At 42.5% G+C, this 27587-nt stretch overlaps 1 protein-coding gene across 2 annotated transcripts in view; it reads left to right on the plus strand.

Moving 5' to 3' along the window:
- LOC118372034 (uncharacterized) overlaps positions 1 to 13389 on the plus strand; it is a 33754-nt gene extending 20365 nt beyond the window's left edge. For both annotated transcript variants that reach the window (XM_052525149.1, XM_052525148.1), the window contains exons 5-8: positions 3375 to 3627; positions 6770 to 6850; positions 7007 to 8956; positions 9084 to 13389. In XM_052525149.1, the coding sequence (XP_052381109.1) occupies positions 3375 to 3627; positions 6770 to 6850; positions 7007 to 8956; positions 9084 to 9610 (2811 nt within the window). In that variant the 3' untranslated portion in view covers positions 9611 to 13389. The remainder of the gene's footprint in view (positions 1 to 3374; positions 3628 to 6769; positions 6851 to 7006; positions 8957 to 9083) is intronic.
- Positions 13390 to 27587: the final 14198 nt, after the last annotated feature.

Below are 27587 nucleotides of genomic sequence, written 5' to 3' on the forward strand. Positions count from 1 at the left end.
TCTTTGGGAATCTCAGACGACACGAAAGAGAGGTTGAACAGGCTAGTAATAGGGGTGGCAACAATTTCAGCAGATAATTTTAGAAAGAAAGGGTCCAGATTGTCTAGCCCGGCTGATTTGTAGGGGTCCAGATTTTTCAGCTCTTTCAGAACATCAGCTGAATGGATTTGGGAGAAGGAGAAATGGGGAAGGCTTGGGCGAGTTGCTGTTGGGGGTGCGGGTGCTGTTGACCGGGGTAGGAGTAGCCAGGTGGAAAGCATGGCCAGCCGTAGAAAAATGCTTTATTCAAATTCTCAATTATGGTAGATTTATCAGTGGTGACAGTGTTTCCTATCTTCAGTGCAGTGGGCAGCTGGGAGGAGGTGTTCTTATTCTCCATGGACTTTACAGTGTCCCAGAACTTTTTTGAGTTAGTGTTGCAGGAAGCAAATTTCTGCTTGAAAAAGCTAGCCTTGGCTTTTCTAACTGCCTGTGTATAACGGTTTCTAGCTTCCCTGAACAGCTGCATATCACGGGGGCTGTTCGATGCTAATGCAGAACGCCATAGGATGTTTTTGTGTTGGTTAAGGGCAGTCAGGTCTGGGGAGAACCAGGGGCTATATCTGTTCCTGGTACTAAATTTATTGAATGGGGCATGTTTATTTAAGATGGTTAGGAAGGCATTTTAAAAAAAAAATATCCACGCATCCTCTACTGACGGGATGAGATCAATATCCTTCCAGGATACCCCGGCCAGGTCGATTAGAAAGGCCTGCTCGCTGAAGTGTTTCAGGGAGCGTTTTACAGTGATTAGTGGAGGTCGTTTGACCGCTGACCCATTACGGATGCAGGCAATGAGGCAGTGATCGCTGAGATCTTGGTTGAAGACAGCAGAGGTGTATTTAGAGGGGAAGTTGGTTCGGATGATATCTATGAGGGTGCCCGTGTTTAAGGCTTTGGGGGGGTACCTGGTAGGTTCATTGATAATTTGTGAGATTGAGGGCATCAAGTTTAGATTGTAGGATGGCTGGGGTGTTAAGCATGTTCCAGTTTAGGTCGCCTTAGCAGCACGAGCTCTGAAGATAGATGGGGGGCAATCAGTTCACATATGGTGTCCAGAGCACAGCTGGGGGCAGAGGGTGGTCTATAGCAGGCGGCAACGGTGAGAGACTTGTTTTTAGAGAGGTGGATTTTTAAAAGTAGAAGTTCAAATTGTTTGGGTACAGACCTGGATAGTAGGACAGAACTCTGCAGGCTATCTTTGCAGTAGATTGCAACACCGCCCCCTTTGGCAGTTCTATCTTGTCTGAAAATGTTGTAATTTGGAATTAAAATTTCAGAATTTTTGGTGGTCTTCCTAAGCCAGGATTCAGACACAGCTAGAACATCCGGGTTGGCAGAGTGTGCTAAAGCAGTGAATAGAACAAACTTAGGGAGGAGGCTTCTAATGTTAACATGCATGAAACCAAGGCTATTACGGTTACAGAAGTCATCAAAAGAGAGTGCCTGGGGAATAGGAGTGGAGCTAGGCACTGCAGGGCCTGGATTCACCTCTACATCGCCAGAGGAACATAGGAGGAGAAGAATAAGGGTACGGCTAAAAGCAATAAGAATTGGTCGTCTAGAACGTCTGGAACAGAGAGTAAAAGGAGGTTTCTGGGGGCGATAAAATAGCATCAAGGTATAATGTACAGACAAAGGTATGGTAGGATGTGAATACAGTGGAGGTAAACCTAGGTATTGAGTGATGAAGAGAGAGATATTGTCTCTAGAAAGATCATTGAAACCAGGAGATGTCATTGCATGTGTGAGTGGTGGAACTAATAAATTGGATACGGTATAGTGAGCAGGACTAGAGGCTCTACAGTGAAATAAGCCAATAAACACTAACCACTAGGCTACGCTGCCGCCCCGCTACGCTGCTTACGCCTCTTGGGGTAAGCCGCTGGACATAAGAAGTTAACCTCTTAAGAATCCAAATATTTTTTTCAATTTCCACCTAAAATGACATACCCAAATCTAACTGCCTGTAACTCAGGCCCTGAAGCAAGGATAGGCATATTATTGTTACTATTTCAAAGGAAACACTTTAAAGGTTATGGAAATGTGAAAGGAATGTAGGAGAATATAACATAATAGATATGGTAAAAGATAATACAGAAAGATAATAAAGAAAAAAACAACCGTTCTTTTGTATTTGTTTTGTACCATCATCTTTGAAATGCAAGAGGAAGGCCAAAATGTAGTTATTCCAGCCCAGCTGCAATTTAGATTTTGGCCAATATATGTGCAAAGTTTTAGACTGATCCAATGAACCATTGCGTTTCAGTAAAAGGATTTGTATCAATACTGCCCACGTGTGCCTAATTTGTTTATTAATAACTTTTCAAGTTTAAAACTGTGCACTCTCCTCAAGCAATAGCATGGTATTATTTCACTGTAATAGCTACTGTAAATTGGACAGTGCAGTTCGATTAACAAGAATTTAAGCTTTCTGCCAATATCAGACATGTTTATGTCCTGGGAAATTCTCTTGTTACTTACACTTTTAACATAGGCCCTGTTGTTACCTCATATTCCAGCGATAATGCCTTGCATTACGCCTGGGAAGAAAACACACAACTTGCCGTTGGCTCAACTTACACTAAGGCAAACATTTTGACAATATTAGCCCACACAGCTACAAGGATGCACTTTCATGCCAGGTTTAGGACCTCATTTTAAGCTTATATAGACCCCAACTGATGTATAGAACAATCTTAAAATGATCTACTTTGGTTTAGATACAAATATCATGAAACCTACAACGCAAACCTATAACTCAATTTTCCACCCCAAAACACCAGAAAATTGACAAAATGAGTGGAAATATCTCACATGCTTTTACATTATGATTAGACTATTATGTGTTCTATGTTGCTTTTGAAAAAATTATTAAAAAAGTTTCACTATATTAAAACGAGAATGTCATTCACATAACAGGGTTGACCTTAAAATGAAAGAGAGACATAATGTATCACTAAACACATGGAATAAATAATAATAATAACCAGAAATTACTTCAAAGCAACAAAATAACTTTACAATGAGAAATTGAGAAATGTTGTGATTTCATTGGGTAAGAATCTTCCTAGAAGTCAGAAAAACAAAACGCAGATTTTCTTTGCACTTTCGCAAGTCTTTATTCATAAAAATCTGATTTATTGAATTTTCCATGCAGTCTTCATTATTTTATATGCACTTCATTTAATATAACAGGCTTTTAAAATTAGTTATTTGTGCACAATCTCTACTTAAATCATCAAAGGGAGGAAAAACGTACTCCGTTCGTGGAACGACCCAACTATTGTTGATATAATGAGACTTACTGTGTGTGTGTCCTGTTTACTCTTCAGGAGAGAAATAATGAGAATGAGGTGGAGGGGAGCGTCTCTAAAAAGATGAAGATGGGGGAAGAAGATTCTGAGCTGAAGAAAATCATCTCTGAGCTGAAGAAGGAGAATTCAGTATTAAAACAAGAGGCAATTGAGAAACAACGGATGGACATCAGAACTGCTGACCTGTATAAGACCATCAACAAACTCCGCTCAGACCTTCAGCAAAAAGCAGCTGAGACTGAGAGAGGAAACCTGGAGAATATTACAGCTGGTCAGTGTTAGGGTTGAATATTTTACCGGTATTTTACAAATGTTTCATTCCGAGAATAAATCACTTTTCTCCCGGGTAACCCGGTATTTCACGCCAAAACCGAAAGTGTGATTCAAAAGCATTGTAAAGCATATACTCGACCATGGAAACCCATTTCATGAAGCTCCCGACAAACAGTTATTGTGCCGACATTGTTTCCACAGGCTGTTTGGAACTTGTTGCAACCGAGGACAGGCGATTTCAGCACATGGCTGTCCTGTTCTGTGAGCCTGTGTGGCCTACCACTTCGCGCTGAGCCTTTGCTGCTCCTAGACGTTTCCACTTCACAATAATAGCACTTACAGTTGACCAGGCAGCTCTAGCAGGGCATAAATTTGATGAACTGACTTGTTGGAAAGGTGCCATCCTATGACAATGCCACGTCGAAAGTCACTGAGCTCTTCAGTACGGGCCATTCTAGTACGGGCCAATGTTCATCTACAGAGATTGCATGGCTGTGTGCACAATTTTATACACCTGGCAGCAATGGGTGTGGCTGAAATAGGTGAATCCACTCATTTGAATGGGTGTCCACATCCTTATGGCCATTCAGTGTATTTCCCCAAATGTTAATGGCCTACCTCTTTCTCTCTCTGTTGTTGCTTCATTAATTAATCGTCTTCAACAGTTACATTTAATACGTTTCATTGTCCTTATCTTAATCATTCTTGAATAATATAAGAATTAGATGCAGAAGGCTTTCACTTCTCTTCATGAAGATTGTATGGTTATGGATCTGAATAAATAACTGCTATAACCTACCGCATTTGCTCTTCTTTCAAACTACCCGTGAGTTCTATTGGCTGCTGTATTTAACATTCAGCAAACAAGAGCTTATGTCCCTCTTTGAATAGTCTTTTGGTATAAGAAATGTTTAAAAAAATGTCCAGCAGCCTATTCTAGTCTTGCTTTTCCTGCATGGGAGAGAGCTAAGGAGTGTTTTTTTAAGGAGAGAGGCCAGCAGAGCACAGGTGTCTGGGTATTGAGCAAGAGACAGAGTCTATTGCTCAATATGATGGGTTATTATAACCCATCATTAATTAATTAAATATAAGGCTATTTGAATGTAATACCTGAAAGAGGCTCGGACATCTACAGTGCAATCAGGAAAGTATTCAGACCCCTTGACTTTTTCCACGTTTTTTTACATTACAGCCTTGTTCTAAAATTGATTAAATAGTTTCCCCCCTTAATCTACACACAATAACCCATAATGACAAAGCAAAAACAGGTTTAGACATCTTTGCAAATTTCTTTAAAAGAAAAATATCACATTTACATAAGAATTCAGATCCTTTACTCAGTACTTTGTTGAAACACCTTTGGCAGCGATTACAGCCTCGCGTCTTCTTGGGTATGACGCTGCAAGCTTGACATACCTGTATTTGGGGAGTTTCTCACATTCTTATCTGCAGATAATCTCAAACTCTGTCAAGTTGGATGGGGAGCGTCGCTGCACAGTTATTTTCAGATCTCCCCAGAGATGTTCAATCAAGTCCAGGCTCTGGCTGGGCTACTCAAGGACATTCAGAGACTTGTCCCGAAGCCACTCCTGCATTGTCTTGGCTGTGTGCTTAGGGTCATTGTCCTGTTGGAAGGTAAACCTTTGCCCCAGTCTGAGGTCCTGAGTTCTCTGGAGTAGGTTTTAATCAAGGATCTCTCTGAACTTTGCTCCGTTCATCTTTCCCTCGATCCTGACAAGTCTCCCAGTTCCTGCTGCTGAAAACATCCCCACAGCATGATACTGCCACCACCATGGTTCACCATAGGGATGGTGCCAAGTTTCCTCCAGACATGATGCTTGGTATTCAGGCCAAAGAGTTCAATCTTTGTTTCACCAGATCAGAGAATCTTGTATCTCATGGTCTGAGAGTCCTTTAGGTGCCTTTTGGCAAACTTCAAGCTGTCTGTCATGTCCCTTTTACTGAGAAGTGGCTTCTGCCTGGCCACTCTACCATAAAGGCTTGATTGGTGGAGTGCTGCAGAGATGGTTGTCCTTCTGGAAGGTTCTCCCATCTCCACAGAGGAACTCTGGAGCTCTGTCAGAGTGACCATCGGGTTCTTGGTCACCTCCCTGACCAAAAGGCCTTTCTCCCCATATTGCTCAGTTTGGCTGGGAGGCCAGCTCTAGGAAGAGTCTTGGCCTCCATCATTCAATTTAAGAATGATTGAGGCCACTGTATTCTTGAGGACGTTCAATGCTGCAGACATGTTTTGGTACCCTTCCCCAGATCTGTGCCTTGACACAATCCTGTCTCGGAGCTCTACAGACAATTCCTTAGACTTTATGGCTTGGTTTTTTCTCTGACATGCACTGTCAACTATGGGACCTTATATAGACAGGTGTGTGCCATTCCACATCATGTCCAATCAATTGAATTTACCGCAGGTGGACTCCAATCAAGTTGTAGAAACATCTGGATGATGATCAATGGAAACACGATGCACCTGATCTCAATTTCGATTCTTATAGTAAAGGGTCTGAATACTTATGTAAATAAGTTTGCAAAAATGTCTAAAAACCTGTTTTCACTTTGTCATTATGGGGTATTGTGTGTAGATTGATGAGAGAAAAAAGGGATTTAGTCCATTTTAGAATATGGCTGTAACGTAACAACATTTGGAAATATTCAAGGGGTCTTAATACTTTCCAAATGCAATGTATAGAGATATATATCAATCTACAACAGGATTATCTATTTTGGATGCAATTTGAATGGATTTGATAGAGAGAGAAAGATGCTGAGATCGGTTGTCTGTCCCCACCCTGGGCGTTGAAGATTCATCATGCAGAGGCCATAGAGAAGCTAGAGTTAGATATGGCATATATTTAACAGTTCCATTCCATGCTGTTCATAGAAATAATTTATTATAATTTTACGGGTTTCTCACAGTTATTTTTCCCAGGAAAAGGGAGTGGTTTTAGGCGGCAAATCCCAGTAAATCTCGGTGTCTCCCGCAATCAACTCTAGTCAGTGTGACTATGATCCTATCAGAATGACAGTTATATATTTCTGAAGTAAATAAGATAGTATTATCAACATGTCTCCTTGTGTGGACTATTGTCTCATATCTTACTGTTCTCTCCCATGTGGTCTCTCAGGCTGGGTGGAGGTGCCAGCTCTGGGTCGGCCCATTCACCCTGGAATGCTGTATAACTGTTGCTCTGAGTCCTTCACTCCAGGTAACTCTACATTTAAGTGATATCTGCACCGATTATGTTCAGAATTATTATGTGTTTATAGGGATAGTGGAATGCATGAGAATAATATAAATGTCTTGGAGAATATGGAATTATATTAAATTATAATACTGTACATGACATTTTCACTCCCTTCAGACTTCTTGTGTGACTCAGACAATAAGATAAAAAGGAAAATATCCCTGCCGTTTCCATTCACTGAGACCAAGGTAATAGAGACAGACTCTCTGCAGGAGAGGTTTAGAGCTCTGGGACTGGATCAGCCAATCAGAAGCAGTTTCCTGTCTGGACTGGTGGATGTGGGAGGAGCTGCAGAGTATCTAAACCATCCTCTCCTGCACAAAGGGGATTATGTGACTCTGCACTACAAGAGAACCACCCGACTGGATCAGTTGACTTTCTTCCTGTTAGAGAAGGTGAGGCGTCCTGAAGTGATTGAGCAGCAAACATCCACACACATGGTCATGGCTGTGACATATGGAACTCAGGCCTTCATCGTTTGTAAGACCAGCAGAACATGGACCATGAGCAAAGTTATCAATAAACTGAAGAAAATGATCCAACTTCTCACAGCAGAGGACGGAGCGGCTCAACTAGCTACATCTTCTGGTCTCACCTGTACCTACTATGGAGATCTTGAGACAAATAGAGGTGATAGAGAGTTAACTGATCTCAGTGAGTCCTTCCCTAAGCTGCTGGGTCTCAGTGGAGAGAATGCTGTTCCTCTGAGAGTTTGGCTCTGCCCTCTGAAGAACCTGTACCCTGCAGCAACCTGTGTGAGGGAGATCAGTGAAGACCTGCAGTCCAGGGTAGAGAGAGAGATGGAACACTACAGATACACAGGCACAAGGTGTGAGGAGATGGTAAAGCATGAGTGGGTCAGTAAAGTTCAGGACCTGAAAGATAAATTTATCAATTTTATAGATCTCATTCAACAGTACCTAGTTCAACTGCAGAAACTCATGGGTAGAATTTTGGTGTCTGTGAGGTCAGGAGTGCAGGAGGAGAAAGCTGTTGAAGAGGAGATGAAAGGTCATGATCTGTCCCCGTTCAGAATGGAAGCAACAGGACAGTGGCTGGATGACAAACAGGCTGAGCTGAAGTTCCTTGAATCTCTTGACTCTAAAATCAGATCTAAGATGGTGTCTACAGACCAGCTGCAAAAAGTCATTAGTAATTCAAAGACAGACACTGTGGTGTGTTTCACTCTCACCTCTCTGGGTGAAACAGACCTGTATCTCTCATCCCTGAAGCAGCATCTTGACTCCCTGCAGACATACTCACAGACCAGGCCTGGCCACCGCTACCAGCACACTCAACCCTGGTTCAAGTCTGAGGAGAACAAGGAGAGAGTAACAACGTCAGCTAGAGCTTTTCTTGATTTCGTTAAGGTCACCAAGAAACTCAAGTTCGTTGCAACCTCCATTCCAAATGATTCCACTCCTGGAGCCTCCATCCGTCTCTACCAGGGAGGCAGGTTAGTGGACTCTGACTATGAAGCTGTGTCAAAACCTGAGACCGTTAAGGTAGTAGACACAGAGCAGAGTAGTGTGACCCTCCTCTTATCCCCGTCAAAGACTGGACACACTGACAGGTTCAGAGTGGAGTACAGACCTGTCAGACCTGACCTGTTCTTTCTCCATGAGGAGAAGAACTGGAGAAGCATGACGACCAGAGAAAATGGGAAAGCCGTTGTGATATCAGGCCTGGAGAGAGATACACAGTACCAGATCAGACACAGAGCAGAGGACATGGCAGGAGTGACTAGTGAGTTCAGTGACATCACTGTGGCAGAGACTGGGTCAGGGTCTGAGCCTGGGCGTCCGGTAGTCCAGTCAGCAGACAGAAACTCGGTCACTCTGACCTGGAGAAGACCAGTGGAGGCTGCAAAGGGACGGCCTGTGCTCCACTACAGACTGGAGTACAGAGAGGAGGGACAGGACGAGTGGGTCATACTGCTAACAGACAGGGACGAGTGTGTGTACTCCCTAACACCCACACACACCTCTTGCAGAGTCAGAGTGTGTGCCGTCTATAGAGAGGGAGACATGAGTGAACCTAGCAAAGAAACAGTCATCCCACTGGCAGGTATGGTTATTTTGAGTATTATATTATTCATACTTCAGTATAACATGCGCCTGTTCCAAAATCTAGTAAACCATCATGTTGTATCTCAAAGCATTGTGATCGTGGTAATTGTTGTTCCTCTCCACAGCTGATGTGACTCTGGACCCTGATACAGCTCACTGTGAGTTGATCCTGTCTGATAATGGGAGGAGAGTGACAGTAGGAAAAAATAGGAAGGTTCCTAATAATCCACAGAGATTTGATGGGTGGGCCTGTATCCTGGGAAAGGAGGGCTTCCGCTCTGGACGACACTTCTGGCACGTGGAGGTGAATATTGGGGTGGAGGCAAGTTGGGCTGTAGGAGTGACCAGGGAGTCTGCTGAAAGGAAAGGATGGTTCTCTTTCTCTCCAAATGAAGGTTACTGGTGTCTAAGTAAACCTTCTTGTAGTTCCACCCTGTGTGTCTTCAAGACCAACCTCCCCTGGCCCTCTAACCTCAAAGTGTTGGATGTGTGTTTGGATATTGAGGAGAGGTGGGTCTCCTTCTACAATGCCGTGTCCAGGAGTCACGTTTACACCATCACTGACATGGTCTTCACTAAGGGAGAGAGGATTTACCCACTGTTTCGAACTTATGGAAGAGATAAAGGCCTTGTGATCCAGGAGCCTAAATAGACTTCCAGGCATCATAAGAACCCTTGAACAGAAAAGTGGGCAGTCATCCAAAGAGCAGACAACATTAGAGGTTCAGGGTGCGTCCTAATTATCTCCCTTTGTCCCATAGTGTGCACTTGCTCACCGCCCTTCACTGATTTGAAAGAAAATTACTGGTATAAGAAATATGGTGGAAACTAACTCCCACTAGCACATGACTCCACCAATCCAAAATATTAATGGGGAGTAATGAACGAGTGCACACTTCAGGAGGAAGGGAGAGATTTTTGGGACACAGACTCAGCGTGTGCGACGTTCTGTTGCGCGGTTTAGGGAATTCCATAATCACACACCAGTGCTGTACCTCCCTCTAGTGGCTGGTTTCTGCAGCACATATGTCTGCCAATGTGTGAATAGAAATCTCCAGGGGGTCAGCAACGGCGCCAAAACAGCCTGCAGTGGGGGGATGTTGCTTCATACATACATACATACATACATACATACATACATACATACATACATACATACATACATACATACATACATACATTGTATATATACATACATATATTTTTTTTACCTATATTTTCCTTTATTATTTTCCCCTAACCCTACCTCCCATCCCCAAATTGTAGTGAACTTATAGACAACAGCACTTAGGCTTCTACTTCGAGCTTATACATACTATATACATTTTACTGACACAGTATATTTAAAATGTGTTATATTTTGTTTGTTTTAAATCTCATCTTTTAGCTACAATCAACGCACTCTATCTCTGAAGACCATCCAGTTTGATACATTTTTTTGCCATATATTTTTAACTGTGCTGTTTCACAAACATTTTGAACGTATGTGTATATACAGTACCAGTCAAAAGTTACTATGAAATAACACATATGGAATCATGTAGTAACCAAAAAAGTGTTATATTTGATTTTTATTACATTTTTTAGATTCTTCTAAGTAGTCACTCTTTGCCTTGATGACAGCGTTGCACAATCTTGGCATTCTCTTAACCAGCTTCACCTGGAATGCTTTTCCAACAGTCTTGAAGGAGTTTCCACGTATGCTGACCACTTGTTGGCTGGTTGAGAGAATGCCGAGAGTGTGCAAAGGTGTTATCAAGGCAAAGGGTAGCTACTTTGTTATTTCATAGTGTTGATGTCTTCACTATTATTCTACAATGTAGAAAATAGTAAAAAATTAAGAAAAACCCTTGAATGAGTAGGTGTGTCCCAAATATTTACGGTATATTACAATTTTGTTTTTAATCCCACCCTTCAGCACAACCCCTCCCATCTATCTCTTAAAACAATCCATTTTTTATTTCAATATGCCATATATTTTACAACTGCGCTGTGATGTTTCACAAAAGTTCTGAACCTTTATTTTCTCATAGTTTCTAGAGATTGTAAATTAAAGATAACATTTTTTGCTTAAAGTATTATATTATTGATCGATTGACTATGACATTTCAAATCACCTAGTAGTGCTAACTGCAGAGTTAGCTCCAGGTAAATGTTGCACTTCTTTAACCAATCATGTACCTGCTACCAAAAACAATCTACATATGGACAAATTATCTCCATGATTCGGTCTCTTCGCAGCAAAATCTGCAGAGCTGGGATTGTTGTATCCCCCATATAACATTCTATTGGTTACAAGAATTTTGTATAATTATTTAAATGGAAAAATTCTACATTTTGAATCCGTGTTTTGTGTATCAGTTCATAAACCATGTGCAATGGAATCAGTACATCGAAAATCTCTTTCCAATTATTTTGCAATCTATATGGCACAGCTGTCAATGTTTTGGTCCTTAATTGAAAATGGTTTACTTTTTTTATTTATCACAATTTTCTTTAACCAATTTTGGTCTTTAATGCCGACAGACAAGTTCCTTACTTTTTCCCCCTTCCACTTTCATTTTCCACTTTTGTGGTAATACTGCAATTCATTGATTGTAATTTTGGGTAGAGCAAACATTTCCAAATATTTTTGTTAGCTGCATGTGTGACAACTCCACCAGTCCTATTTATGATATGATTTACAATGATTCTACCTTTTTAAAACTTTTTTTGTATAATGTCTTTTTTAATCAATTACTATGTTTGAGTTAACCACCCTTTGTTGTATACTTTCTTCTGTATTTTCTGGTGGATTAAACTGAAATTGCAACCAACTTTCTATGGCTTTTTAAAAAAACAGTGATATTTTGGAGATTTATTTCATTTTCAAATAACCGAAAGTGAGAGGTTGTAATCTGAATATAGGGAAAAGGGCAATAATTGAATATGGGGTGAAACATTCTTACTAATCTGATAGAGAACCAGTTCGGATTTAAGTATTACTTTTAGTATGACTGACGCTTTAGTGAGAGGTCTAATGCTTTAATATTTAATCACTTCTGCCCATCCGATTTCCTACTCATTATATAAAAAGGCCTGTTTAATTTTGTCTGGCTTGCCGTTCCAAATAAAATTTGAATATTTTTTGCCCATATCATTTTAAAAAACAGGTCACTAGGTGTAGGCAAGACTATAAACAAATAGGTAAACTGGGATATGACTAAATAGTTAATCAGGGTGATTTTTAAAAAAAATAGCTAACATTTCGATGGCCATAACAAATAGATATGCCGATAGTGGACAACCTTGTTTAACTCCTCTTGACAGTTTAATACTTTCTGAGAGGAATCCATTATTTACTATTTTATACCTAGGGTTACTATACATAACTTTAACCCATTTTATAGTACCAGTCAAAAGTTTGGACACCTACTCATTCAAGTTTTTATTTGGACTATTTTCTATATTGTAGAATGTAGTGAAGACATTACATCTATGAAATAACACATATGGATTCATGTAGTATCCAAAAAAGTGTTAAACAAATCCAAATATATATTTATATTTGAGATTCTTCAAAGTTGCCACCCTTTGCCTTAATGACTGCTTTGCACACAAAGCTGGTTGAGAGAATGCCAAGAGTCTGCAAAGCTGTCATCAAAGCAAAGGTTGGCTACTTTTAAGAATCTCAAATATAAAACATATTTTGATTTGTTTAACACTTTTTTGGTTACTACATGATTCCATATTTGTTATTTCATAGTTTTGATGTCTTCACTATTACTAGAAAATAGTAAAAATGAAGAAAAACCCTGGAATGAGTAGGTGTGTCCAAACTTTTGACTGTATAAATTCCAGTCGTACTTTATCAAAAGCTTTTTCAAAGTCAGCTATGAATACCAGGCCATGTTTCCCAGATTTAGTGTTCTATTGTTTCCAGTACTTGTCTTATATTATAGCCAATGTATCGTCCATGTCTGATTAGGAGGAATAATATCCAACAATACTTTTTTAATTCTATGCGCTATGCATTTTCCTAGAATTTTTGCATCACTCCGCTGAAGTATAAGTGGCCTACAGTTTGGTCAATGGATCTGTCACACCCTGATCCGTTTCACCTGTCCTCGTTATTGTCTCCACCCCATCCAGGTGTCGCTTGTTTTCCCCAGTGTATTTATCTCTGTGTTTCCTGTCTCTCTTTGCCAGTTTGTCTTGTATGTTTCCTAGTCAACCAGCGGTTTTCCCGTTCTCCTGCTTTTTGCATTCTCATTTTTCTAGTCCTCCCAGTTTTGTCCCTTGCCTGTTTCTGGACTTTACCTGCCTGACCTGACCATGAGCCTGTCTGCCACTCTGTACCTCTTGAACTCTGATCTGGTTTGGACCTTTTTGCCTGTCCATGACCATTCTCTTGCCTACCCCTTTGGATTAATAAACATTGTAAGACTCCAATCTGCCTCCTGTGTCTGCATTTGGGTCTCACCTTGCGTCTTGATCGGATCCTGTTTCAGTAATTATGAAATAAGACCTTCTTGTTGAGTATCTCATAATCAACCATTTTTGTAGGAGTGGTTAAAACATGCTAATAACGGTCCTCTGAGTATATCAAAAAGGTTTGCTATACCTCCACTGGTTTGCCATCCAACGCTGGAGTTTTCCCAGACTTAAAGGCTTGAATTGTATCAAGAAGTTATTCCTCTGTAATTTGTCCTTCACATGAGTCTTTCTGTACAGCTGTTCATTTTTACATAATTAATAGAAAACAAATCCATACAGTCATCTTTGGTTAGTGGAGATGGAGGAGACTGAAACAAAAACATATGCTTAAAGTACTTCCTCTTGTTGTGGGAAATTCTAATCACGTGAGCGTTAGACTTTGTCATTTCTTCAATCAATGTATCTTTATTACATAATTATTGTTAAGCATACATTTAAACAAACAAAATACATATTTCTGGTGCCTGACATTTCCTCCATGGTAAACAACCTTCATTTGAGTTGCTGAGTTTAATACCTTATCAAAACACTGACTCTGGAAAATAATAAAAAACATACAATTAACATCACACACACGCTTCATTACAGCAAATGGGACAATCATCCTGCTGACAACTAGCACAGTGGTGGGGTCAGTGTGATGGAAAGGTCAATTTTGTTTAGAACCCTTCCTAAACCGGTGACAGAGACCCCTCTTTGGGCACTTTGTACACACAGTGTGGAACATGAGCTCTACATTTGGGCCCTCATGCTCAGGATTGAGGTCCTCATCATCAGAGATGTTGTCAAGAATAGGTCAGGGAAATCATTCAGTTTCCAAATCATAATTAAAACCCAATTATCCAACCGAGTTTAGAATGACATTGCTCAGTGATTCACGTTGGTTCTATCACTCAAAGTTAAAACTCTCAACTTAGCACACATCGGCTCTAGCAGAATGTATATTTACATTAACATACAGTGTAATTATCCATAATTCTAGCATGAACTTTCTGGTGATAATTACAGATCAGTATCTCAATGCATTCTTAGTCTAAATTACTATACATTTTGCAGTGTGTAGACCTCTACAATCAACTTAATACCCCAATACAGGCACAGTTGACCAACCCCCTTCCCTCCCTGTCACTGAGTCTTCTGGAGTCTCTTCATTTTCAGATCACTTTAAAGTTAGTCCTCCCGATGGCACACATGTTCAAAGTGGATGGCCCTTGATAATGTCTTTCACACTGTCCTTTACAGTCCGTTATGACTTGTCCATTTGCCAACCAGTATACCAGCAACATGAGAGAAGTTTGCTCACTCCACGTGGACTTCTGTCGCACTCCTGAGAGAAAAGGCATGAGAGCACAGGCAGTTGATAGCATCGACTGGATGCTGTGTACAGGTTGCTGGCTCGGACTCAGGTCTCACGGTAGAAGTGGTGAAGGACCATACTGAACGCCATTTTCTCCTCATTACTTCAGACGGTTAGAGGGGGTTTAGGTTCACACTTTTCTCAGTCAAATTGTCCCTTTCATGCAACTAGATTTTTATTTATTTATTTTTTGATTTAACCTTTATTTAACTAGGCAAGTCAGTTAAGAACATATTCTTATTTACTATACATCTGTGGTCCAAAGATACCATCTGAGGTCACCTTCGCAATAACCTCGAGAGAGGACAGATCAGAACAACAGTTTAGTTTAGGGCATTTCCGAGTCAAGAAATCCAGACAAATTATTTACTGTATGACAAGTTATTACTTCTACCAATATTCTTAATACACATTTCTAAGACACATGTCAAAGAGAATAGCTACATATACTCCCCCATCATATCGATGACCTCACTGCAGAGCTACAGGGAGGGAGTTAGGTGGCTAATTCTTAGGGAGAAATTTTGCTCATCCAGCAGACCCAATCTGGTGAGATTCGTATTAAAGCAAGATAGAAATTTGTTAAGGGATTTTTTATCAATAATGACTAATTATGTATACATTTCAATCAGGTCTGACTAATCAGAATACTATTATGTTACTGTATATGTATGAATTTTCTTTTAATCCTAGTACTGAATATAATGTGTGTAAATATAATCAAGAATTAGAACAATGACTGTCTGTTCCTTGGTAGAAATGAATGAACTTATCGCTAGACTGGCTAGAATGCTTATCTACACAGGGAGACCTTGGCTCGGATCATAAATTATCTAAATGAGGAGAGACGATGTGGGAAGGCCTGAGAACTATACAGCCTTTGTACCAGGGTGAAGAAGAGACGGGACAGTTCAAAAACTAATGATGTCATTTTCAGTTTATAACCTGTGGTAAACTGTATCACGTTCAGTACTCTCGAGAATAAACGATGCTGATTGATTTTGAGACTGGTCTCTGTCCATTTTATGCAAATAAGAGTCTTACAAATTCTTAGGAATTGACAGAGTGTTTCATTTTAATTGGGTATTAAAACATATAGGAATTTAATTCCTGTAACAGAAACAGAACAAACAAAACAAACAGTCATACACTTCTGCATATATCCTTTGATACACTGCTTCCTTTTACAGGCAGGTATCAATCTGCATATTTAATCAAAAAGCCTTAAATTCAAATAATAAATAATAACAAATCGAGTTAGAGTTAATACCCTTACATATGACCTTTAAATCAGTGTTGCATATGACCTTCAAATCATCAAATCAAATCACGTCAAATGTATTTATAAAGCCCTTCTTACATCAGCTGATATCTCAAAGTGCTGTACAGAAACCCAACCTAAAACCCCAAACACTAATCACTAATCACTAATAACAAATCATCACCCAATGTCTCTCGCCTCTCCAGTGAGGGTGATCAAACCACACTAGAAAGTCAGGACAGAGGTCATTCATCCCCTTTCCCTTTCCTTTCCCTGTACCTCAGACTAATTATTTTTTTAAATTTCAAACATTTCATACATTTTGTATACCAGGTTTACATTGGGTGTTTTCAGTACATTTCTTCTCAAAATAATTGACGTGTTTAATTAAAATAAAAACAGAAAAAAATGTAATTTGTGTACCCCTTAAGGTACATCCTCATCCTAACCTGTGAAAACCACACTAAAACCAAATGAAAAGACCCCACACAAGAAATCAAACACGGTATTAACACCACTAACAAATATTCATAACAAATCAAATCAAATGTATTTATATAGCCCTCCGTACATCAGCTGATATCTCAAAGTGCTGTACAGAAACCAAGCCTAAAACCCCAAACAGCAAGCAATGCAGGTGTAGAAGCACGGTGGCTAGGAAAAACTCCCTAGAAAGGCCAAAACCTAGGAAGAAACCTAGAGAGGAACCAGGCTATGTGGAGTGGCCAGTCCTCTTCTGGCTGTGCCGGGTGGAGATTATAACAGAACATGGCCAAGATGTTCAAATGTTCATAAATGACCAGCATGGTCGTATAATAATAAGTCAGAACAGTTGAAACTGGAGTAGCAGCACGGTCAGGTGGACTGGGGACAGCAAGGAGTCATCATGTCAGGTAGTCCTGGGGCATGGTCCTAGGGCTCAGGTCCTCCGAGAGAGAGAAAGAAAGAGAGAATTAGAGAGAGCATATGTGGGGTGGCCAGTCCTCTTCTGGCTGTGCTGGGTGGAGATTATAACAGAACATGGCCAAGATGTTAAAATGTTCATAAATGACCAGCATGGTCGAATAATAATAAGGCAGAACAGTTGAAACTGGAGCAGCAGCACAGCCAGGTGGACTGGGGACAGCAAGGAGTCATCATGTCAGGTAGTCCTGGGGCATGGTCCTAGGGCTCAGGTCAGTTGAAACTGCAGTCCAGGTGGACTGGGGACAGCAAGGGCCCAGGGTCCTCCTAGGGCTCAGGTCCTCCGAGAGAGGAAGAAAGAGAGAAGGAGAGAATTAGAGAACGCACACTTAGATTCACACAGGACACCGAATAGGACAGGAGAAGTACTCCAGATATAACAAACTGACCCTAGCTCCCCGACACATAAACTACTGCAGCATAAATACTGGAGGCTGAGACAACAGGTGTGTTGTGTGTGGGTGCTTGCGAACCGTAGTGTAAACCTAAAACACATCAGATGATAGTATCCCCTTGAGCAGAACACCTTCTAAAGTAAACAATCCCCAGAACCCTGACACCAATCTTATCATCTTAACCTGTTGCATTGATTTAGTCAAAATATACAACCTGTTGTTTAACAAATCTATTAGGACCTTCAAAAAGTTGGTTCTGTCTTATCATCTTAATATTCAATACTAAAACATTTACTTCAATCTACTTTAAATAGGGCGGCAGGGTAGCCTAGTGGTTAGAGCGTTGGACTAGTAACCGGAAGGTTGCAAGTTTAAATCCCCGAGCTGACAAGGTACAAATCTGTCGCTCTGCCCCTGAACAGGCAGTTAACCCGTTGTTCCTAGGCCATCATTGAAAATAAGAATTTGTTCTTAACTGACTTGCCTAGTTAAATAAAGGTAAAAAAATTAAACAAAAATACTTGACACTGTTCCTCGTAATGGAAACAGATTATAATTTTAAATGACATAACCTTCTTTCATAAATTAAAACTGTAACATTTAGTAATAATAATTAGAAATAGTCAGAGTGTCTCCCATTCAACTATTCATAACTCTGCTCCTAATGTCCCATTTTGGCCTTTACATCCTGTTTGAGTTCAGTGAGTACTACTCACTGTCACTCGCAGCTTATCTATTTTTTCAGCCTCAAAGCTTAATCCTTCTATTCATCATTTAACCTTGTATTGAAACTCAGCTGCTTCAAACTTCACATGACTAAAATATGGCATTAGAGTACTATCCAAAAAATCACTAATAACATATTACCATTCACATTGTGTCAACACTCATTAAGTTTACATCAACACTCCTTATCAATGTCTACGTCACTGTCCCTTATCGTAAGATTTAGAAAACAAACAAAAAAACATGATTATTCTCTCCTTGTTAGAAGGCAATGTTTTGATTGTATTATTAAATGTCTGTTATTTTAAGATTAACATGTAATGCGCCAAATTCACAAAATACCTCAGCCAATTCCTAAGGGAAAATATATATTTCGGGGGGAGCTAAAATATTTCCCAATACTAGAGCCTCTTATTGCCCACAATTCATTGCTGTTGTAGCCTTGTTTTATCATTATAATTCATACCCATGTTTAGTTATCAATTATGATCATGGTCACAGGTCTATCGCAATTGCCGATCGTCTGTTATTAGAATGCATTAGATTTAGTTAACTGTCCCTTCTGATTAGACTACAGGTAATATAACTTGCTGTTGTTGACAAGAATATATTCAGTTCATATCCATATGATTAATATTTGATTCAGTGATTTAAATTACGACCTCATTCTCACTCAGTAGGCTACTCCAACAGACCATTAGGCAGCAAAAAACGTTTTTACCTCGAAATTGCCCTGCTATTCATGTTTAATAAATTAGCCTTTCATATTGAACTAAGCAAGCCACTAAATCATTCAGTTTACATCTTAAAACTAATTTTTAGGCTTTGTGGGCAGGTTTATAAAATAATTTAAAAAATGCATTACCATGACAGAGAAAATCCCATAAGCGTTTATAATTTTATTGGTTAGGGTTAAGTCAAGTCCCCTACCATTACCAAAAGTGGATATACACCAATCTTGTTCTGAGCATATTTCCCAAACCTATTTAGGCATACAATGCAAAACCTTGTTTTTATTGAATGATCGATAAACGGACCACACTGAACCTGTCAGAATACGTTGACACCCCTTGGGGAGGTCTAATTATGGAGTGCAAGTTCTATATTATTAGAATTTTTTACCATTGTTACTTTATCAAATCTCTAGTAATTGATTATTCCCACATAAAATTTCTCATGTTTTCATATCCTCACAGAATCCCCCATATAACGTTATAAATCAAAACTTGTTATCCAAATTTCAATCACTTATTATGCAAATTTCTATATATTTTCCCCCAAATGTGAAATTATCAAAATTTCAATCTCTTATTACCCAAACTCCAGCTTAACACTTATTTCCACCCTCACACAACTCTCATATCACATTCACACAGTACTGTTCCCAAACATACTTAATCAATATTTTTGTAACATGCAGGAATATTTTCTTACTTATACACGTTTCTACTTCAGGACTACTTCCTGGAATTACATAATTTGCACATTTGCATTTTACCATACTAACGCAGAGCATTATAATGCATTTCACACCTCTCCTTACAACAACAGTATGCTCACAACCTCATGTTTTCTCCTCTCAGGACAGTATCATCAGAACTTCCTCTCTATTATGATGACTGCTTAAAAATCTTATAATCTTAAGAATGGCAGTACGGTCACGACTCTGTCTTTTACTTGAGGGAAGTATGGTCACGACTCCGCCAGCCCCCTCTGGAGTATCCTGGGCAGGTCTCTCCTGTATCTGTCCACCGTCCCTCTCTGCAGGACCCTGGGCAGGTCCCTTTCTGCTCCCTTAATGAAGTGCTGGTTGCCTTGAATCACACCTAGAGTGATTCCCATGCACGGATGACCCTGGTCCTCTGGAGTGGTCAGCAGACAAAGATAAGGATCGTGAATGTTGTTTGAAATTCTAATCAAGTGAGAGCGACTTTGTAATTTCTTCAAACAATTAACCTTTATTATCAATTTAAGAATTGCAATAATGGAGCTGGTCAACGAATCACCCATAGGTTAAAAAAATATACTTAGTCATGGTTGATTCCTCTCCTCTGCGGCAGATTGAGGCATCATTAGCTACCTTGTTTTCTTCTTGTGGTTCTGTGTACTTTCTCCACTTTCTGGAGGACCGAGTTTGGAAATCAGTGGAATTAGATTATGATAGCTAAGAAGATGGAGAAAATTCTGGCGTTTGAATGCAAATATGCAGACAGAGTCAAAAAGGGAACACAGAGAAAGCTGTTGTAAAACACCTGTCTCCGGATTACATCTTCAAACTAAGGGCAACCATGGCATCCGTGATAGAGAGGGAGAAGCGTCCATCCATGTATACAGGTAAGAGAGTCTAGCTAGCTACATTTTCGGATATTACACATTAAACATTTTGTCAGGAAGTTGTTTTAATTTCATGTTAAAGTGTACTGTTAGCTAGCTAGCTAACATTAGCTGGCTGGCTAGCTAGCTAATGTTACGTGTATGATCTGTGTAGTAATATTATTCGTATCTCCGAGATATTTGCATTGCTAGTTATAGCCTAATGTTAGCTAGCTAACATTGAACCTGGTTGGTTAGCTACCTGCAGATTCATGCAGGGTGTACATTTACATTTACATTTAAGTCATTTAGCAGACGCTCTTATCCAGAGCGACTTACAAATTGGTGCTGACATCCAGTGGAACAGCCACTTTACAATAGTGCATCTAAATCTTTTAAGGGGGGAGGTGAGAAGGATTACTTTATCCTATCCTAGGTATTCCTTAAAGAGGTGGGGTTTCAGGTGTCTCCGGAAGGTGGTGATTGACTCCGCTGTCCTGGCGTCGTGAGGGAGTGTGTTCCACCATTGGGGAGCCAGAGCAGCGAACAGTTTTGACTGGGCTGAGCGGGAACTGTACTTCCTCAGTGGTAGGGAGGCGAGCAGGCCAGAGGTGGATGAACGCAGTGCCCTTGTTTGGGTGTAGGGCCTGATCAGAGCCTGGAGGTACTGAGGTGCCGTTCCCCTCACAGCTCCGTAGGCAAGCACCATGGTCTTGTAGCAGATGCGAGCTTCAACTGGAAGCCAGTGGAGAGAGCGGAGGAGCGGGGTGACGTGAGAGAACTTGGGAAGGTTGAACACCAGACGGGCTGCGGCGTTCTGGATGAGTTGTAGGGGTTTAATGGCACAGGCAGGGAGCCCAGCCAACAGCGAGTTGCAGTAATCCAGACGGGAGATGACAAGTGCCTGGATTAGGACCTGCGCCGCTTCCTGTGTGAGGCAGGGTCGTACTCTGCGGATGTTGTAGAGCATGAACCTACAGGAACGGGCCACCGCCTTGATGTTAGTTCAGGGTGTTGTCCAGGATCACGCCAAGGTTCTTAGCGCTCTGGGAGGACATAGTAACGTTATGAGTTGGAATTATGGTTCATTGTTTAGCTAGCTAAACAAGACTTCACTCTGCATGTAACTATTTCAATAGAATGTTTATGATGTCACTGCGACAACTGTCAATAGACGTAGCTGGTAAATTTGTTCTGGCTATCTACTGCTATTTCAGAGCACTCTCGTCTGAGTGTGCCAGAGCACAGAATAATTGCCAAATTTACGAACGCTCTGGTTGAATATGGCCAGTGTCAATAAACGTTGGCAAAAAGCATAATTAAATTGTTGCCAGCAGTACAGTTACAGTCACCAACGCTCTGGATAACATAACAGCCTAACCAGCTCTGCTAGGGCAAGTAAAATGGTCAGAGTGAGCTGTTCTCTCATTTGTGTCTGGAAGTTGCTAGCAAGCTAGCCAACATTAGCCAGTTAGCTTGAGTGCTTGACTGCTGTTGTTTGTTCAGAACGCTCAGTTCAACCATATTTTTCGGCCAGAGCGTCCAGTGTGCGTTCTGAAGCTTTACGAACGCCCAGAGCACAATCTGGCACTCCAGATTAAATTTACGAACACACCCGTAGTATAAACCAGCCTTTAATCTAGAAATCTTTGGTTGTTTAGTACATGGTCTCACGTTATTCCTTGAAGAGATGGGTGGGGCTAAAGCTTAAAAGGGTGTGAACGATGCTGAATGGGTGTAGACAAAGAAAAGCTCTCTGGTAGGTACCAAAATATTAATGGGGCATTTTCTCAAAAGTGAGTTTACAAGTTTAATAACTTTCAAAGCAGAATTACTTTCCCATTGTTCCTCAACTGTAGTGTGTGATATACAATTTTCTGGCTCTGAGTCTCTAATGTAAAAAACACCATTTCAAATTTTGCTCCATAAGACCGAATCGAGCCAGTCGGTCACATTTTGTTACAATACAGCCTTATTCTAAAATGAATTTGTCACGCCTTGGTCATTGTATTTTGTGTTTTCGTTATATTATTTGGTCAGGCCAGGGTGTGACATGGGTTTGTGTTATTGTATTTTCGTATTGGGGTTTGTAGTATTTGGAATCGCGGCTGATTAGGGGTGTTGTATAGGCTTGGCTGCCTGAGGCGGTTCTCAATCAGAGTCAGGTGATTCTCGTTGTCTCTGATTGGGAACCGTATTTAGGTAGCCTGAGTTTCGCTTTGTATTTTGTGGGTGATTGTTCCTGTCTCCGTGTAGTTTCACCAGATAGGCTCGGTCACTTTGGTTTTTCTTTTTTACTTGTTTTGGAAGAGAAGAGAACGAGCGCCATTCTCCTTGCGGAGATGGTGCTAAATACATCAACACGGTCGGTCCCTGGGATTGGGCTGGCCAACACGATTCGGTTTGCTTGGAAGGAAAAGGAGTTGGAGCCTTTAGGACGCGAAACTTTTGGAAGGATAATATTGATGGGGATTCTAAAGCTGACGGTGAAGGACGTGTTTTGTTTCCAAGGCAACTCGTTGGAGGGAGCAAACGACGTGGCACTATATACAGAGGAAAAACACGATGATATCCTGAGAAGGGCAAGAGCAGTGGGAGGTGAGAGGCCGATGTGCCACTATGAAATAACAAGCCTGGCGAATAATAACTTTAGGGTTGTAACTGTCAACATTTACAACCCTTACGTTAAGGACGAAGAGGTGAGGGCTTTTCTGGGCAGATACATGGATAACGTCTCCTCAGCAAGGCACCTCAAAGACTCCCTTGGGTTTTGGAATGGGAGGAGAGGCTTCCAGGCGCTCCTCAGAGAGGACCCAAAGGGACATGGTGGCTACCTCCATCCTCCTGCTATGTTGTCCCTAGGGGCTGACAGGGGGACGTTGTTTTATGCACGTCAGCCCCCATTTTGCAGGCGCTGTATGGCCTACGGTCACATATTCGCCTCGTGCAGCACAAGAAAATGCAGATTTTGTGGATCTGAGGAACACGAGGCGAGGGATTGTGACAAGCCTAAGACGTGCCATGGGTGTGGCTCGTCAGCACACCTGTGGCGGGAGTGCCCGGCCCGTCAGAGGTCATATGCGTCTGCGGCTGGGGGGGGAGCAGGGGCGGGGGATGGGGGAAGAAGAGGAGGGGAAGGAAGCACGCCTCATGACCAGAGTACAGGTCCAGAGGGGAAGGCCACAAGGAAGGAGGAGGAGCAAGAAGCGGCGGATGGAAGAGAGAAGGAAACGGAAGGCACGGGAGTAGGAGAACCAGGAAAAGCGGCGGAAGAAGGCAAACGAGTGGAGGAGCATGAGAGAGAAGAAAGCGAGGGAGGAGTGGTGGAGAAGGAGACGGTGGAAGAGCAAGTAGACTGGGGGGAAAGTGCCCTGGTGGAAGAGATGAGGGGTATGGTGGAGGAGCTGGCGGGGGGGAGGGTGGTATCTCTCCACTGCCGCCATCACCAAAGAAGAGAATGAAGAGGAGGGTGCGATTGGCCGACAGTGAGAGGGAGGGGATGGCCAAGAGAGTGATGGGGGTGGGAGAAACCTCTGGGTTGCTGCTGGTTTCCCCAGGCCCTCAATTTCTGTTGGGTGGGGACACACCTAACAAGACTCAGGACTGGGTACAGGAGGAGGTGGGGAGTTTTTTGTTTGGGGACCCCAATTTTTTTCCAAACCAGCTGCAACACTGGGGAGGGGGAGGATTGTGGGGGTAGACCCAGGGTGCAGGGCACCCCGGAGCCAAACACTATTCCTGCATCCTGGGATGGTGAGATGGAGGAAGAGGGGGGATGTCGGGAGTACGGATGGTGTTCTCACCGGTAGATATGGAGCAGGGGAGCATCGGGTGAGTCTCCTGTTTTTTTTTTTTCTGTCTGGGTTTAGAATTTGAGTGTATTACATGTTTTTATTTTTTCTTGGGGTCTAATTTTACTTTTGTTAGTTTAAATGTAAGGGGTTTAAGGGATTTTGTTAAGAGGTTTGATTTTTGTTTTTTACAGGAGGTTCACCTGAGGGATGGAGGGGATGTTAGTAGGTTTAAGAGGGAGTGGGACAAGGGGGAGTCGGTTTGGGGTATTGGGGGGGTGCACTCATCGGGGGTAGGGATTTTGTGTGGGCACAGGGAGGTAAAATGCCCGTTCCATGATCTCGCCATCACGGTTGACAACTCCATTGTGTCCTCCTCCCAGATCGCTAAGAACCTTGGCGTGATCCTGGACAACACCCTGTCGTTCTCAACTAACATCAAGGCGGTGGCCCGTTCCTGTAGGTTCATGCTCTACAACATCCGCAGAGTACGACCCTGCCTCACACAGGAAGCGGCGCAGGTCCTAATCCAGGCACTTGTCATCTCCCGTCTGGATTACTGCAACTCGCTGTTGGCTGGGCTCCCTGCCTGTGCCATTAAACCCCTACAACTCATCCAGAACGCCGCAGCCCGTCTGGTGTTCAACCTTCCCAAGTTCTCTCACGTCACCCCGCTCCTCCGCTCTCTCCACTGGCTTCCAGTTGAAGCTTGCATCCGCTACAAGACCATGGTGCTTGCCTACGGAGCTGTGAGGGGAATGGCACCTCAGTACCTCCAGGCTCTGATCAGGCCCTACACCCAAACAAGGGCACTGCGTTCATCCACCTCTGGCCTGCTCACCTCCCTACCACTGAGGAAGTACAGTTCCCGCTCAGCCCAGTCAAAACTGTTCGCTGCTCTGGCCCCCCAATGGTGGAACAAACTCCCCCACGACGCCAGGACAGCGGAGTCAATCACCACCTTCCGGAGACACCTGAAACCCCACCTCTTTAAGGAATACCTAGGATAGGATAAAGTAATCCTTCTCACCCCCCCCCCCTTAAAAGATTTAGATGCACTATTGTAAAGTGGCTGTTCCACTGGATGTCATAAGGTGAATGCACCAATTTGTAAGTCGCTCTGGATAAGAGCGTCTGCTAAATGACTTAAATGTAATGTAAATGTAAATGTAAAAGTGGAGGATTCTTTTGTGGTAATGCAGGGGAGGGTTATAGGGGTGGATGTCACGATAAAGGATTGTAAATTTAGATTAGTGGTGGTGTATGGGCCACAGGTGGTGGCAGACAGGAGGGAGATGGTGGACTGTCTGACGCCCCTGTGTGTCACAAATAGGAAATTAGTGATAGGGGGGGATTTTAATACAGATTTAGGAAGAGGGGGGGATAGCAGTGCAGGCGCCATTGCCGGGCTAATGGCTTGCCATGGTCTGGTAGATGGTGGTCTGCACACTACTCCGAAAATGGACAGTCCTACATGGCGCAACTCCAGAGGGGTTGAGCGGAGGCTCGACTATATTTTTGTACTGTTTTCTTTTCGGATCACGACGGGGTGCTCCTGCAGGTGGGGTCGCCACTCTGCCTCTTTGGTAGGGGGTACTGGAAGTTAGATCAGGATGTGCTGGAGGAGCAGGCTTTTGTTGACAGGTTTTATGGTTTCTTTTGGAGGCTTGAAGGCCTCCGGTCCATGTGCGAGGGGGTGTTAGAGTGGTGGGAATTAGTTAAGGTGAGGATTAGGGCTTTTATAATAGGGTATTGCAAGAGGAAAAAAAGGGAGGAGAGGAGGGAGGTGGATCGTATCCAAAGGTTAATTGAACTCGAATACGAGGCAGGCAACCTCGGCGGGTCGTTTGACTTTGAGAGATCCGCAACCCTAAAGGCGCAGCTCAGGGAGTTGCAGGAGCGGAAGGCTCGAGCTTTCCTGGAGCGTGCGCATAGTGGCTTTCTAGAACATAATGAGACTTGTTCTGCTATGTTCTTTAAGTTGGTTAGGGCCAGACAGAGTAGGAAGGTAATGCATGGTGTTAGGGAAGAAAATGGTAGTATAGTTAGAGAACCAGAGGATATGGTCAGGGTGACAACTGATCATTTCCAAGGTTTATTTAAGGAAAGGGAAATAGATGTAGAGCAGGGAAATGTGTTTTTAGAACACTTGTCCAGGCGGTTGCCGGAGGACATTAGAGAAGTGATGGAGGCCCAGATCTCACTAGAAGAGGTTGAGAGCTCTCTTAGGAGGATGGGAAAAGGGAAGGTGCCTGGGATGGATGGGCTGCCGGCTGAGTTTTATCTCAAGTTTTGGGGTATACTTGGACCAGTGGTCCTCGAAGTCTTGAAAGCCATCCTTGAGACGGGGGTCCCGGGGGGATCAATGGCTGTTGGTGTGCTGTCACTTTTATATAAGAAGGGGGAAGTAACAGACCTTGGCAACTGGCGGCCGTTGACCATGCTGTGTGTAGATTACAAGCTACTAGCAAAGGTTTTAGCAGACTGGTTGCGCACAGCCCTTCCCTACATCTTCCATGAGGATCAGATGTGCGGGGTAGAGGGCCGCTCTATTAGATGGAACCTACAGTTAATCAGGGACTCCATCGCTTGGGTTGAAGATAGAGGACTGCCTTTAATGGTAGCAGCGCTAGATCAGGCGAAAGCCTTTGATCGCGTGAATAGATCCTTTTTATTCAGAGTGTTAGGTCGATTAGGATTTGGGGAGAAGTTTATAGGATGGATTCGTACATTATATGTCGGAGCGGGGTGCCGAGTTAGTGTAAATAGTCACTTGGGTGACGTTTTTGACCTCTCGTCTGGGGTCAGGCAGGGGTGCCCACTCTCGGCTCTCCTCTTCGTTCTGTACATGGAGCCTCTGGGGGCTGCCATTAGGGCAGACACAGGGGTGGAAGGCTTGCTGATCCCTGGAAGTGGTGGGCTGCGTGTTAAGATGACGCAGTACGCCGACGACACTTACTTGCTGTTGTGCAAGGACTCGTGCCTGACAAGGTCCCTTGCCATCTTTGGGGATTTCACCCGAGCGTCGGGAGCAGTTCTGAACCATGCAAAGTCTTCCGTCAAGTTTTTCGGAAGATGGCGCGGTAGAACGGATGTGCCTGGGGGGTTATCTCTCTGTGAGGGGGCCCTGAGGATTCTCGGGGTCCATTTTGAGACCTCCGGCTCAGCGACGCTAAACTGGAACATGCGTATCGCAGTGGTACAGAGGAAGCTAGCAATGTGGAAGGCTAGGTATTTGTCTTTTATGGGCAAAGTCCTGGTCCTAAAGGTGGATGTGTTGCCGTCTCTTTTGTATTTGGCATACATCTACCCATTGCCGGCTTGTCTGAGGAGGCCTCTAGTGAGGC

This window comes from Oncorhynchus keta, chromosome 9, assembly GCF_023373465.1.
Source record: "Oncorhynchus keta strain PuntledgeMale-10-30-2019 chromosome 9, Oket_V2, whole genome shotgun sequence".
Lineage (NCBI taxonomy): Eukaryota > Metazoa > Chordata > Actinopteri > Salmoniformes > Salmonidae > Oncorhynchus > Oncorhynchus keta.